The sequence below is a fragment of the Chiloscyllium plagiosum genome, unplaced genomic scaffold (assembly GCF_037043375.1).
Source record: "Chiloscyllium plagiosum isolate Xiang-an unplaced genomic scaffold, Cpla_swu_hap1 HiC_scaffold_13, whole genome shotgun sequence".
NCBI lineage: Eukaryota > Metazoa > Chordata > Chondrichthyes > Orectolobiformes > Hemiscylliidae > Chiloscyllium > Chiloscyllium plagiosum.
In genome coordinates, this window is record NW_028270151.1 from 62729195 (window position 1) to 62742074 (window position 12880).

Consider the following 12880-nt stretch of genomic DNA (forward strand, 5'->3'; position numbering starts at 1 on the left):
TTTAAACTATTCTACTTTTGAGTATATAAAATGGTTGTTAGAAAAGAAACAAAAGTTTTGTCTTTTATTATAGATCAGTCTGTGGTCCAGGCACATCTTAAAGTTTAAACCGAAATTACCTCTCACATTTTGACAGCCATTCTACCAGATGTTTTGCTGATGCTGTTTAAGTTACATATTGTATGCTCCAATCTTTCCTAAACGCATGCCAGCATTTTGCATACTTAAGAACTGTAATGAAACTGCTGAGCTTAAGCAAATAGTATCTTTATTTTCTGCTGATGCAACTGGTTAGATAATATCCAAGATTCTCAATTACTTTCTGGCTGTTCTACTGTAGCCTAAGGTTGCTGCTGTCTGACCTTTCAATCCTTCATAAAGTTGGTACATTTCACAATTCTATTAAGTCTTTGATATTTTCCACAGTTAAACTGCTAATTTTGTCTTTGCTGAATTCATGTTAACTGTGTATTTTTAATCTTTCAAATATCAAAGTCCTTTCCTATCTCTCAAAAAAAATCTGTCAAATCATCGCAGTGTGCACATTTGCTGAGGTGACATCAAACACAGGTACCCACAATAATTTATTAAGGATAAACTCAACAATGCAATCTCCTAATAAAATCAAAAAGTCTTTAGTTTGTGATTGAAACACAGAAATGTTTCTGTGTCAGATTGTTCTGAAATCTGACATTTTTCAGTTGGCTGTTTTAATGCTCTTGGTCTGCTTTAATTGGTTAACTGGCTTCAGTTATTTGTTTTGATTAGATAGTGTGACCAGTAATTGAAAACATATGGATTTGTGTACTGATTTTATGTAATTGAATTTAAACTAATCAAACCAAAATTGAATGTAATTGACCAAGATTTTGAGATCCTAATTATAGTGAAACCGTCGGTATTCACTTATCACTTCCCTGAAACTGACTGCAGTTTTTGGAGTCTGCAGGTGTGCAGTTGAGCATGGAAATACAGAAGTTGCTGTCAGTGATCCTGTGGCCAGACTTCTAGATTTCCCAACTTGCAGGCTGGGAGGTAGGGAAACATAAAATAAGTTAATTGTCCTGTCTCCTTTTCTGGTGTTCAGTTCGTGACCTGGTAGATGACCTGCCTGCCCTTTGACTAATTAAGTCCATTAGTGACTGATTAGTAGCTACATGTGTCAGTATTTTACAAATGATGGGTGGGAACTTTACCTGCAGAAGCTGCTTTGGCTGCCTTCTTGCGAATTGTATGGTTGGGATTGTGGTTATTGGTGTCTCGATTAGGAACACTTACTAATGGCGGCCCCACCCACACCACACTGAGCAGCAGCTACCTGCTTAAAAAAAACCCTTGTGCTGGGGCTGTCTGAGTGCCAGTGAACCTTGATCTCGCTTAATTCCTGAGTGACAGCGGTCCAGAGCCTACTGCAGAATCGCTGTGGGAAACCTTGCCTCTATGGGCTGCATTTTGTTGAATGTGGATTGCTGAGTTAATAATTGCTGTTGTCCTACATTTGTCAAATGTCAAGTTCCTACATTTAAGTTTTATTTACATTTGATAATTCACTTAACTTAATTTCATATATATGTCCTAATAATTTATTTCACTTTCTAAAATGTTGAATGAAAATTAACAAGTTCAGAGTATTTTACTTCCTGTTTTGCTGTTTGAGGATTTTTAAATTTGTATGGCTGCCTTCCTTGCTTAACATCATTGCTGCTGCTGGACTCGTGGATATTCCCTTGATTTGAAGCAAACTCAAACTAATCTTGGTAAAAGGAAATCTCTGCTATAGAGATTTGTTAGATCTTTCTGATAGAAGTTTGAAGTCAGCAGTGAGCCCTGTTTTTTTTAATTTCAAAACACACTTTATTCATAATACATATCACAGGCACAGTTTGGTTCTGTATAGTAACGTATGAAGGAAACAAACATGCAAATGTTGGAGTTTGACTCTATCAAACAATCCAAAGACACATCTATCTTTCTTGAACCAGACTATTTTTACATTTCTTGAGGCACCAAGAGTGTCTGATAACTGAATGGACTCCCATTGTGCTTCAGCAGGAAGATGCCAGACAGTGGTCTTTCCCCACTGCACCTCGACAGCAGCTACCCCAAATTTTAGTGTGTCCTTCAGCATGTAGTCCTGGATCTTGGAATGTGCCAGTGTGCAACTGGTTGAGGTCAACGCCCTATTCTGGAAGACTGACAAGTTTTGGGTAGACCAAAGAGCATCTTTCACCAAGTTGATGGTCCTCCAGGCACAGTTGATATTTATCTTGGTATGCGTCCTGGATAATAGACTGTAGAGCAGAGTCCTGCATCACAGAACTGCTCAGTATGAGCCTCGACACAAAATAATGTATCTTTCTCCAGACTTCATTTCAAAAGGCACAATCCAAAAGGAGATGTGTGACTGTTTCAATCCCCCTGCAGCTGCTTTGAGGGCAGCATTTGGTGGCGCAGACTTAACAGGCATACAAGAAGAATCTCACAGGTAATACTCTTTTCACCACTAGCCAAGCGAGGTCTTGGTGCTGTTAAAGAGTTCTGGTCATGAGGCATTCTGCCAAATGATTTTGACAGTCTGCTAAAGGAACCATGCGACAGGATCCACCCTCTCTTTTACTGCAGAGTCTCAAGGATGCAACATGCTGACCACTTCCTGATGGACTTGTGGTCAGTTGTTTCACTGCTGATAGCTGAATGTAGAATGTGGTTGCAGGAAAATTGAACCTGGATCAGATTTTAGATATGAGCGACTATGGGTACAAGTGACATGACACTACTTTGACATAACCATGGGTGCCAATGAAGTACTGCAGTCATCTGACACTAGGCATTCTGTCCGTGTGCATGGATAATTTTGCGAGCGCTAGATCCTTCATGTGATGGATCTTTATGCAAATTCAAAGTTCTCCACCACAAAATGGCTTCACATACTATCAGCACCATATTACATTTGCTTCCATACCATTTATTGTTTTATTTGATGAAAATTTTGCAGAAATTTCAGTCACTTTTTAATATATATGTGTTGTGAAGAACAGATAGAGAAAACAGTTCACTTGGTCAAATAAATGATTTTATATAAATTTTGGATTGAATTCTTAACTGTGGAAAGACATACGGTGAACTGTAGTTAAGATTTGTACTCTAATCATATTTACAGTTATGAAGTAAATGTCCTGTGTTGAAATTGAACTTAGATTAAATGCTACTTTAAACATAAGCTATAGGTGTCATATTAGGTGAGTTTTCTTTTTCTATTAAGTTGACAGAACAAGAAGTTGAGACAATCTTGGACAAGGCCATGGTACTGTTCCGATTTATGCAAGAGAAAGATGTGTTTGAGCGATACTACAAGCAGCATCTGGCCAGAAGGCTTCTCACTAACAAAAGTGTATCTGATGACTCGGAGAAAAATATGATCTCGAAACTTAAGGTAAAAATGTAAATCTTAAGTTATGGTAGCCTGGTATTTTAAAAGAAAAAGCATTCTAATCACATTTACATTCATAATGGTGAATATCTTCTTACTCTAATCTTGCACTGTAAAAGTGCAATTGTAATTAATTGTTTATGTACTGCTTAGAGGAAGTGGCATGAGAGAAGTAGAAGATACAGCATGAAAAATTATGCAGTGAATTATAAATGCCATACTAATTATTAGGGATAAGGAGGTTGAAAATAAGTTTTTAAAAATAAGATATCTTCACAAGTGGAATGTGATGTGTTATCTAAGTTTTCACACTGATTAACCTAAATGTTTATACTTGCCTTTTTACCAAAAATGTTTAGCGCTCCAGGTTGCCAGAAAGCTTAGTTGCACTGATTCAGAAGTAGAATGCAGCTTGAAACTTTAATATGACTTGTTCTGGTAAAAATAGCATTGCAAATTGGCTTTCGAGCTGTGTGAAAATTGTGTGATCATTGTTTCAGTTTCGCATAATTTTATATTGAACTAGCAAAATATGTATTTCTGTAGTTTTAAGGGAAGCAGGCAGTCTGTTGTGATTCACAAATGTATGTAGTTTGGGCAATTGGAATATAATTGGGTGAAATTAATTTACTAGGAGAAAGTGAGGACTGCAGATGCTGGAGGTCAGAGCTGAAAATGTGTTGCTGGAAAAGTGCAGCAGGTCAGGCAGCATCCAAGGAGCAGGAGAATCGACGTTTCGGGCATGAACCCTGATTCCTGAAGAAGGGCTCATGCCTGAAACGTCGATTCTCCTGCTCCTTGGATGCTGCCTGACCTGCTACGCTTTTCCAGCAACACATTTTCAGCTCTGAAATTAATTTACCTCTACTTTAATCTTCACCAAGGCATCTTATGTAGCCCAAATAGTGCTTTAGTTTCAATTTAATCCTTTGAATTCAGAGGCTATAGGCAAAATATAAGTATTATTCAGTCAGCAAGGTTGCTTCCCTTTTTGAAGCAACATTTTTGGGACTTGGATTATTGTCCGTACATTAAGATTACATCTGTTGACTTGAATCATTATGTTAAATGTTTCTTTTTCTTTAGACGGAGTGTGGCTGCCAGTTCACATCTAAACTGGAAGGAATGTTCAGGGACATGAGTATCTCAAATACAACGATGGATGAGTTTCGACAACACTTACAAACTACTGGGGTGAGATGATGTTTCCATTAAAGTGATTAGTATCGTACAGGGTATGGAAAATTCTAAGTGATTTGAAAATCCAAGTTTCTGACACTGGATACTGGACTATTATCTATTAATTGTTAAATGTTTTTAGTTTGTAGACTAGGATTGATAGGGATTGTGTTATTAGGAGTGTAGATTTTCCTTATTCAACAAGTTTTTCTTCTATCCAGCCATCCACTGGCAAAACATAATCGCCAGTGGAACTGGTTTTGCATCAAAACGTAAGCATAGGGTCACCAAAAGTTTTGTACTCTTTAATAACTTAAGATTTATAACGACTGAATCCATTTTTTTAACATCACCAACAAACTAAATTTTTGTGTACAATGGACAACAGCCAGATTTTGCAACTGTATTAATGGCAAAAGCACTAATGTCCACAGTGATCATAACTGTGAAACCAATAGCAACCATGACCACCTGCACTTAATGCAGTTAAACGGAAAATTCAGAGGAGCATTCCCTGCTCCTCCATGGGGTGTACTGTTGGATATCCGTGCAATAATAGTCTTCAGAAATCACTTCATTTGGCAGAGGCTTCCCCTTTTGTGGTGTAATATTCCACCTTGTTGAGTCAGCAGTAAGTTAGATTTTTAATTGTGTGCAAGATCCGTAAGGACTCCTGAGCAACTCTTTTCGCTCTATAAACATATCTTTGTGGAACATCGTATTTCAACATTCCTTAAATTGAATCGGTTTTTTTAAAAAAAGTTTTCCACGTTTCTATCTCTACTACTTTTTCCTATGTAGTGAAGTGAAAGATAAGCAGTAAAATTTTACTTTAGGGTTTTACTGCCTCTGAAAATTCTTCCAAGTGATTGGCTACTTAATTTGCTTAATGATAATAGCTGGTATATGAATCCTGTCTGATCAAACTAATGTCATAAAAGATTAAATCAATGTCATCAAGATCATTTGGACACCTTTCTTTTAGGTCAGCTGGAAATGGCATCATTTGCCACTCACAGTAGAACCTAAACCATTATATTTTACCAAGTGCAATGCGTCTTGTAAATATAGAAATATATAAAATGAACTTGGTTCCTTTTTTCACTTCAGGTTTCTCTAGGAGGTGTCGACCTAACTGTAAGAGTTTTGACTACAGGGTATTGGCCTACTCAGTCTGCTACACCAAAATGTAACATCCCCCCGGCACCGCGACATGCCTTTGAAGTCTTTCGAAGGTAAAGCTTCCAAAAAAGCAATTTTATTTTAAGAGTATTTGATAATCAAATCATTTTGACTTTTTTCTACTGCTTGTAATTTCATATTGGTTCCACCATATGAGCTTGGCGCTGAGCAAGTGCTGGTCTCTGGTAACCCTGATTGCAAGTGACTTGGGGTGTTTCTTTGTTGGCCAGCTGCGGAGACATGCCAGTAATGTGCTGACCGCAGTGCTCCCAAGTCTAATCTAGTCCACCGAGATGTCAGTACCTGAGCTGGTCGAAAGTATAGGACACAGTCTTGTCACTGCTTCCTCGAGATCTATGTTGCTTTCCACTGAAGAGGAGGCACTGATGTCTGGACAGGCTGGTTTCTTTAGGGCAGAGTTTGTTTGGGTGTTGCTTATGCCTGCATAATACAAAAGTGGGTTTGAGTTGCAAAAAAGGAGTAGAAATTTGGACATGTTAAGAATATTCTGTGGTGGTTATGGGAGAGCAGCACAACATTTGCCAATGAATTGTACTTGGTTGTTGAAACACAGAGGTGTCAGTCACGGTCCACTGCTGCTAAGACAAGAATTCTGTATTCATTGGGTGTGAACAGTTGAGTCTTGATCACTGGTCCATGCAACTTGACCCCCTTTGCCCTGTTGTGTGTTTCTATCGAAATGAGAAAAGGGCAGGGATTGATTTGCATGAAAGTGATTGCTAAGCTGTTAGTTTTGGTGCAGGTGAGAGAACGGTGGTGAGGTGCCATGAGTGAGTAGGAAGTGCAGTCGCTAATCATTTGAATGAATAAGGCGGGTGATAGCAATTGAATGAAGCTGCAGCACACAAGAATGGGAAAGTAGACAATGAGCCTTGGTGAGAGGTGTCTGCAGTGGCAGAGTCGGAGAATGTGAGATCACAGAGAGGAGGATAGCAGTTACCTATGTGGAGCCTAGAAGTTCATTAACTGTTCTACAGCATTGCTAGTCATTCCTCCGGATGTGGACTCAAGACTATTCTGGGTGACAACTTCAAACCAGTCTGGGAAAGTGTGGTGTTGTGATCTCCTCTGACTGTGCTAAGCCATCTGATTCTCCATTCAGTCCTGGACCTCCTGATCCTTGTCTGCAAAACAGGTGCCAACTTACCTCTGTTCACCATCTCCCGTGCAAGCCTTTTCATGCTGAAACAGTGAAAGACTTTTCCTAGCTTGTAGCATTTGAACAGGTGCGTAGTTGGGCTTTAATTTTGGTCATGATTTGGAGATGCCGGTGTTGGACTGGGGTGTACAAAGTTAAAAATCACACAACACCAGGTTGTAGTCCAACAGGTTTAATTGGAAGCACTAACTTTTGGAGCACCGCTCCTTCATCGACACAACGACCTGATGAAGGAGCGGGACTCCGAAAGCTAGAGCTTCCAATTAAACCTGTTGAACCATAACCTGGTGTTGTGTGATTTTTAACTTTAATTTTGGTGTCAGTGACTGGAAACCTTTTAAGTCCCAGCAGCAGCAAGCACTTGTGGTGACTGCAGCAGCAATGCTGTGGATAATTAGAGGTGAGCAGTGTAAAACTGAGAAACAATTCTCAAGAGCATGCAGAGAAACTCTCCTAAAGTTCACACTTGGCCAAACTTCGGGAAAATTCAGCTCACTGTTTTGGCTTAAATTAAAGGACACCTTTTAACACAGTCTTGTAAAGACATAAATTTATAACACTGTTCAAAAACAACTAAGGATCGATACACTTGTATTGAGTACTTTTTGATCATAATCATTCTGAAATACCATTAAGTGATGTTGTATTTGTCTTGCTTTTTAGGATAGAGATTTTTATAGACATGTTTGGAAATGCTAATTTTTGTTTTAATTGCAGATTCTACTTGGCAAAGCACAGTGGTCGACAGCTCACACTCCAACACCACATGGGTTCAGCAGATTTAAATGCCACTTTTTATGGACCTGTGAAAAAGGCAAGTGCCTTAATGAAATAAACACCTAGAAACTGTTACAAATTGGTTAAATGCAAGAGAAGGAAAATGCACTAATTGTTAAAATAAACTGGAAATAAAGGGAGCTGTTCTCACTTTGCTGGCAATCTTGATTGAGTATGGTTCTATTCGGCAAAAGTTGTGTGTACATTTAGGGCTTTTTCTTAGCCTTAAATTGAACTATGAAACACTTCAAAGGGGGTATTGTGGTCTATACAGTACATTACATTTTGAAAGGGTAAAAGCACTAATTTACACGAATTTAATTACAAATTAAGTTTTACAAAGAATGGAAATAAGAATTCAAAATTTACCTAAAATTTTAATCGTTGGAACTGTTTATTTCAGCATCGGTTCATTTTGCGTATATTGAGCCCAAAAAAATAGCTTTACAGAGGAAACCATTTGCGTTATTTTCATTCATTCAGTATTAAGTATTTGGGTTAAGTGCATGAGAACCTCCCAGTCAGTTGAATAGATGTTTGCATCATGTGCTGATTACAAGCAATTGTATTAATGTCTTTTAAGGAAAAGTAATCAAATTTAATTGCATCTACCTGAGCTAAAATGCCTTTATGACATTGTACAAAAAGGCAATCAATTGTAAAGCTTTTGGGCAAAATCTTGAACTAATGCTAACGATTTACAGAAAAATTGTAATGTAGTAATGCTAAATTCATCAATGTGGAGGTTAAGGTTGATGACGTTCAGGTCAAGCTGCATCAATGGAGACAGGAAAGTAAAGGGAACATTTCAGCTTTGGTGATTCTTTAAACTTCTGACCAGTTCCAGTGGGAGAACTTTAACATTTTCTCCTAGATCCTACGTACTTGTGATGCTTCCAGCATTGTTTTATTTTTATTTTAGAGTTCCAGCATCTGCAGCATTTTTCTGAATATAAGAGTTAGAGTTTAAACTCCAAGTGGTTAAACAATCCAAGCCTTGATAAAAGTACTTCAAAAATGTACTCTTGCCTTTTTTCCCTTCATGCAAGAATTAAATATCTTCTGAGTGTTTATTTTCTTAAAAAGCATAGTAAAACTCAAGATTTTAGAAAGTAAAGCAATTTAGAGTTGCTTTCAGATTACTTTAGTTTGTTTAAAATTTGCATTTATGTGTGCTGATAAATGAAGCATTTGTTAAGCGTATAATAATTTTCTGATAGGTTGAGTAACTGACTGCTTGCTAATCAGTTTGAATGGGTGGTAGGAAGAAATTATATTTGCATCATAAATTGAAATTTAGTCTCAATTAACTGCTGTTTTGGAGACCATCAAAAATTCAGTTGTAGCATTCTGTTTGTCTTGTGCTTGAAAGGAAATTTGAAAAACGGTCAACTCCTTATTCTTGATGTAAAACTATATGCAGAATTTCTTTTCAGGTCTGTTAATGTAAAAAGAAAACACCTAGTTTTATGTAATTTACTTTTACAACAAAGCACTCAGAGTCATAGAGACGCACAGCACGGAAACAGATCCTTCGGTCCAACTCATCATGCTGACCAGATATCCTAACCTAGTCTAGAACCATTTGCCAGTAGTTGGCCCATATCCCTCGAAATCCTTCCTATTCATATACCACCCAGGTCCTTTTTAAATGTTGTAATTGTACCAGCCTCCACAGCTTCCTGTGGCAGCTCATTCCATACATGCACCACCTCTGCGTGAAATAGTTGCCCCTTAGGTCTTTTTTATATCTTTACCCTCTCACCCTAAACTTATGCCCTTTAGTTCTGGACTCTCCCACCTCAGGGAAAAGACCTTGTCTATTTATCCTATTCATGCCCCTCATGATTTTATAAAACCTGTAAGGTTACCCCTCAGCCTCTGATGCTCCAGCCTGTTCAGCCTCTCCTTACAGCTCAAACCCTCTAACCCTGGTAACATCCTTGTAAATCTTTTCTGAACCCTTTCAAGTTTCACAACCTGGGGCCCCTGGATTTTAGTCAGTTAAGCTAAAATGCAGTCAAGCTTGTGCCATTTTTAAACTGGTAAACGTGTGTATATCAGTCAAAGACAGTGAAATCATATTTTACATGTTAATGTTGCAATCATTTTTGAAATAAGTTCCATGTGGTCACTTATATTATACATTTTGTCTTAATAGGAAGATGGTTCTGAGGTTGGAGTAGGTGGAGCTCAAGTAACTGGCTCGAATACCAGAAAGCACATATTACAAGTATCTACTTTCCAAATGACTATATTAATGCTGTTTAACAATAGAGAAAAATACACATTTGAGGTGAGAATGACATAAATCCGATACATGTTAAAGTCTGCCATATTAGGGAAAATAAATTTTTGCTGAAGTAGCTTCACAGGACATGAACTTGGCTTCCTACTAAATTGTTTCATGCCTATTTAACCACAAGATAATTGCATGTAAAGAGCCAATGACTGTTCTGATGCTGGTGTGATGTAGGTTATTTTTATCATTTTTATTAAATGTGTTTCAGTACGGACTGATAAAGTTATACATTATTATTAACAGAAAATTGCATTACTGGTCAGTGAGAGAAGCTAAATTTTGTAAAAACCTGAGTCGATAAACAGGCCGGTTGATTTCAGATCAGTTTGTACTTCAGTTTTTTTATGTAAAAGATTAAGGAAAATTATCTTGAGAGTTGAATTGCTACTTAAGTTTATAACAGTGCACCTTATAGTGACATAAATAAATAATGTGCTCAATTCAGGCAGCATCTCTGGAGAGGAAAAAATAGTTAATGTAAGAACTGAAAAAGAGTTGGAAACTAATAAGTTTTAAGGAAATGAGAGGAGATTCAATGGGGAGATCAGTATGGGATGCAAAACAGGAGAGCTTGGATAACAGAAGGGACGGTGCAAGGCAAAAGGGGCTGGTAGAGAACAAGCAAAGAAACAAGATAGCCTATATGAGGTGTAAACTTGGTTACATTTGTTTTTGCTTGTTCTGGTGAAAACCCAGGAAACTAGAATTTTAATGTTTTTTTTGGCATTTCAGCCTCAGCAGTATTTTGCTTTTGTTTTTCTTTATACTGATACTGGCAAGTTATGCAAAAATGTGTTTATAGGAGAGATGTTGGTGTTTCAATTTTCCTGTTTGTTAGTGCATAGACTGCAAACAACACTACCAAAGATGGTTTTATCTGAGAATGTTTGTGATACATCTCTTCTTCACAATGTTTTCTCTTCTATAATATGCTTTTCCATTAAGCGTTTTGACCTTGCAACAATGTAGACTGAGTCAGAATTAGAATTGTTCTATTTAATTACTTCCACTTTTCCTAAAAGCCCGATCACTTGCCTAATGCTGAACAAAATGCATGTGAAAATGAGGTATAATTGTATATATACTCTTTCTAAAGTGCTGTAACTTCTTTACAGGAAATTCAGCAGGAAACAGATATTCCTGAACGAGAATTGATCAGAGCACTTCAGTCATTAGCATGTGGAAAACCAACACAACGAGTCCTTAGCAAAGAGCCCAAATCGAAAGAAATTGAGCCTGGTCACGTTTTTATAGTGAATGATCAGTTCACATCAAAATTGCACAGAGTCAAGATTCAAACAGGTTTGTTTTTAAAAGTAAAAGAAACTCATTAGACTTAGATTAATATCTTTTCCATAGATAGGTGTAACCACATACAAATGTTTGACTAGTTCAATTAAGAATGAATAATTTACCAATATTTTCCAAAGTCCTTAACAAATATACTCAAGGAAAATGAGTAATAAGCAAAAATAAAAAGATGAGACTATGCAAAATCACCTAATATTTTGTCAAAGTGGATGAGCCTTGAAACTTCTCATTGTGGAGAGAAATCCAAAAATGTAGAACAAAGTTGGCTAGTTGGGTTAGATATTGTAGACTTGATAGGGCAAATTGTCTCTATTTGCACTGTAGGGATTCTATAGTTGTAATTCACAATGACTCCTCCACTTATATTTTTTCTCTTTTTTTCTTCTTCAATCTTCTGTATTGACTCTTGCTAACCTGAAGACCACCTCCAAGCTCATACTTAGAATGACAGCCACTTTATCTTCCCCTCAGCAACTTGCTGCCTTACATCTTTCATTGTCTGGGCAATCATACTTTGTTACTAGGAGTTGCAACATATTATATCAAATTCTCATGCCTTCCCAGTTTTATTAGAAGAAACAATCATGGAAGTGTTAAGGCCAGTATATTTTGAAAGGAAATTATATTTTGTGGAAAACATCAAAATATTTGTAATTTCAGAGCATTTTTGATTAATAAACTGATGGTAAAAATGTTGAAGGAGATCATTGCTATTATGGAAGAACTTTAATACCAAAGTCCAACCAGAAATGAAGTGGTGTTTCTTGTTATCCTTATATTTCTTCTTTCTTTTATCCTGTAAATGGAATAACAGTGTTTGTAGAAGCTCAGCCTTTGTTGAAAACAGCAAATACAGAGATACTTGATCTGACATCTAAATTAAAACATTGAGTCTTAACTGTTTCTACTTAATTGTACACCATTACAATATATTACACTTTTGCTAAAGCCATCTGTTCAGGTAGTTTAGTGAAGTGCTCACGTGGTTGAAATACTCAAGTACCGAACAGGAAGGAAATTTTTGGCATTTTGCAGAAGCATGTATCATTGCTGTTCTTTTAGTTCACTGAAATTTAAATATTGTAACACCATGACCCAAGTTCATATTAGTTTACTGTGTTGTACTAAATGCTGTGGCTCTGCTTGAAATTAATTAATTGCTTCCAGTTTCATCAAAGGAAAGCCTGATTTAGCTTAAGTTGAAATGTCAGAAATTTAGAAATTGATATTATTTCATTCGTAAACATTTACATTAAATATTGGATTGAATTTATAGTTGCTGCCAAACAAGGAGAGTCTGACCCAGAACGAAAAGAAACACGCCAGAAAGTAGATGATGACCGAAAGCATGAAATTGAAGCTGCAATTGTCCGCATCATGAAATCAAGGAAGAAGATGCAGCATAATGTTCTGGTAGCAGAGGTAAAAAAAATTTATTTCATCAAAACATACTTGTGAAATATCTAAGAATAAAACAGGTTCATTTGCATATAGTTCATTTTAGTATGTTTTTCTCCTG

At 36.9% G+C, this 12880-nt stretch overlaps 1 protein-coding gene across 1 annotated transcript in view; it reads left to right on the top strand.

Moving 5' to 3' along the window:
• The window catches only part of cul3b (cullin 3b), a 62456-nt gene that overhangs the window by 48024 nt on the left and 1552 nt on the right, over positions 1 to 12880 (top strand). Inside the window, exons 9-15 of the mRNA XM_087993676.1 lie at positions 3263 to 3433; positions 4517 to 4624; positions 5720 to 5844; positions 7689 to 7789; positions 9914 to 10044; positions 11166 to 11352; positions 12638 to 12783. Coding sequence (XP_087849802.1) covers positions 3263 to 3433; positions 4517 to 4624; positions 5720 to 5844; positions 7689 to 7789; positions 9914 to 10044; positions 11166 to 11352; positions 12638 to 12783 — 969 coding nt within the window. The remainder of the gene's footprint in view (positions 1 to 3262; positions 3434 to 4516; positions 4625 to 5719; positions 5845 to 7688; positions 7790 to 9913; positions 10045 to 11165; positions 11353 to 12637; positions 12784 to 12880) is intronic.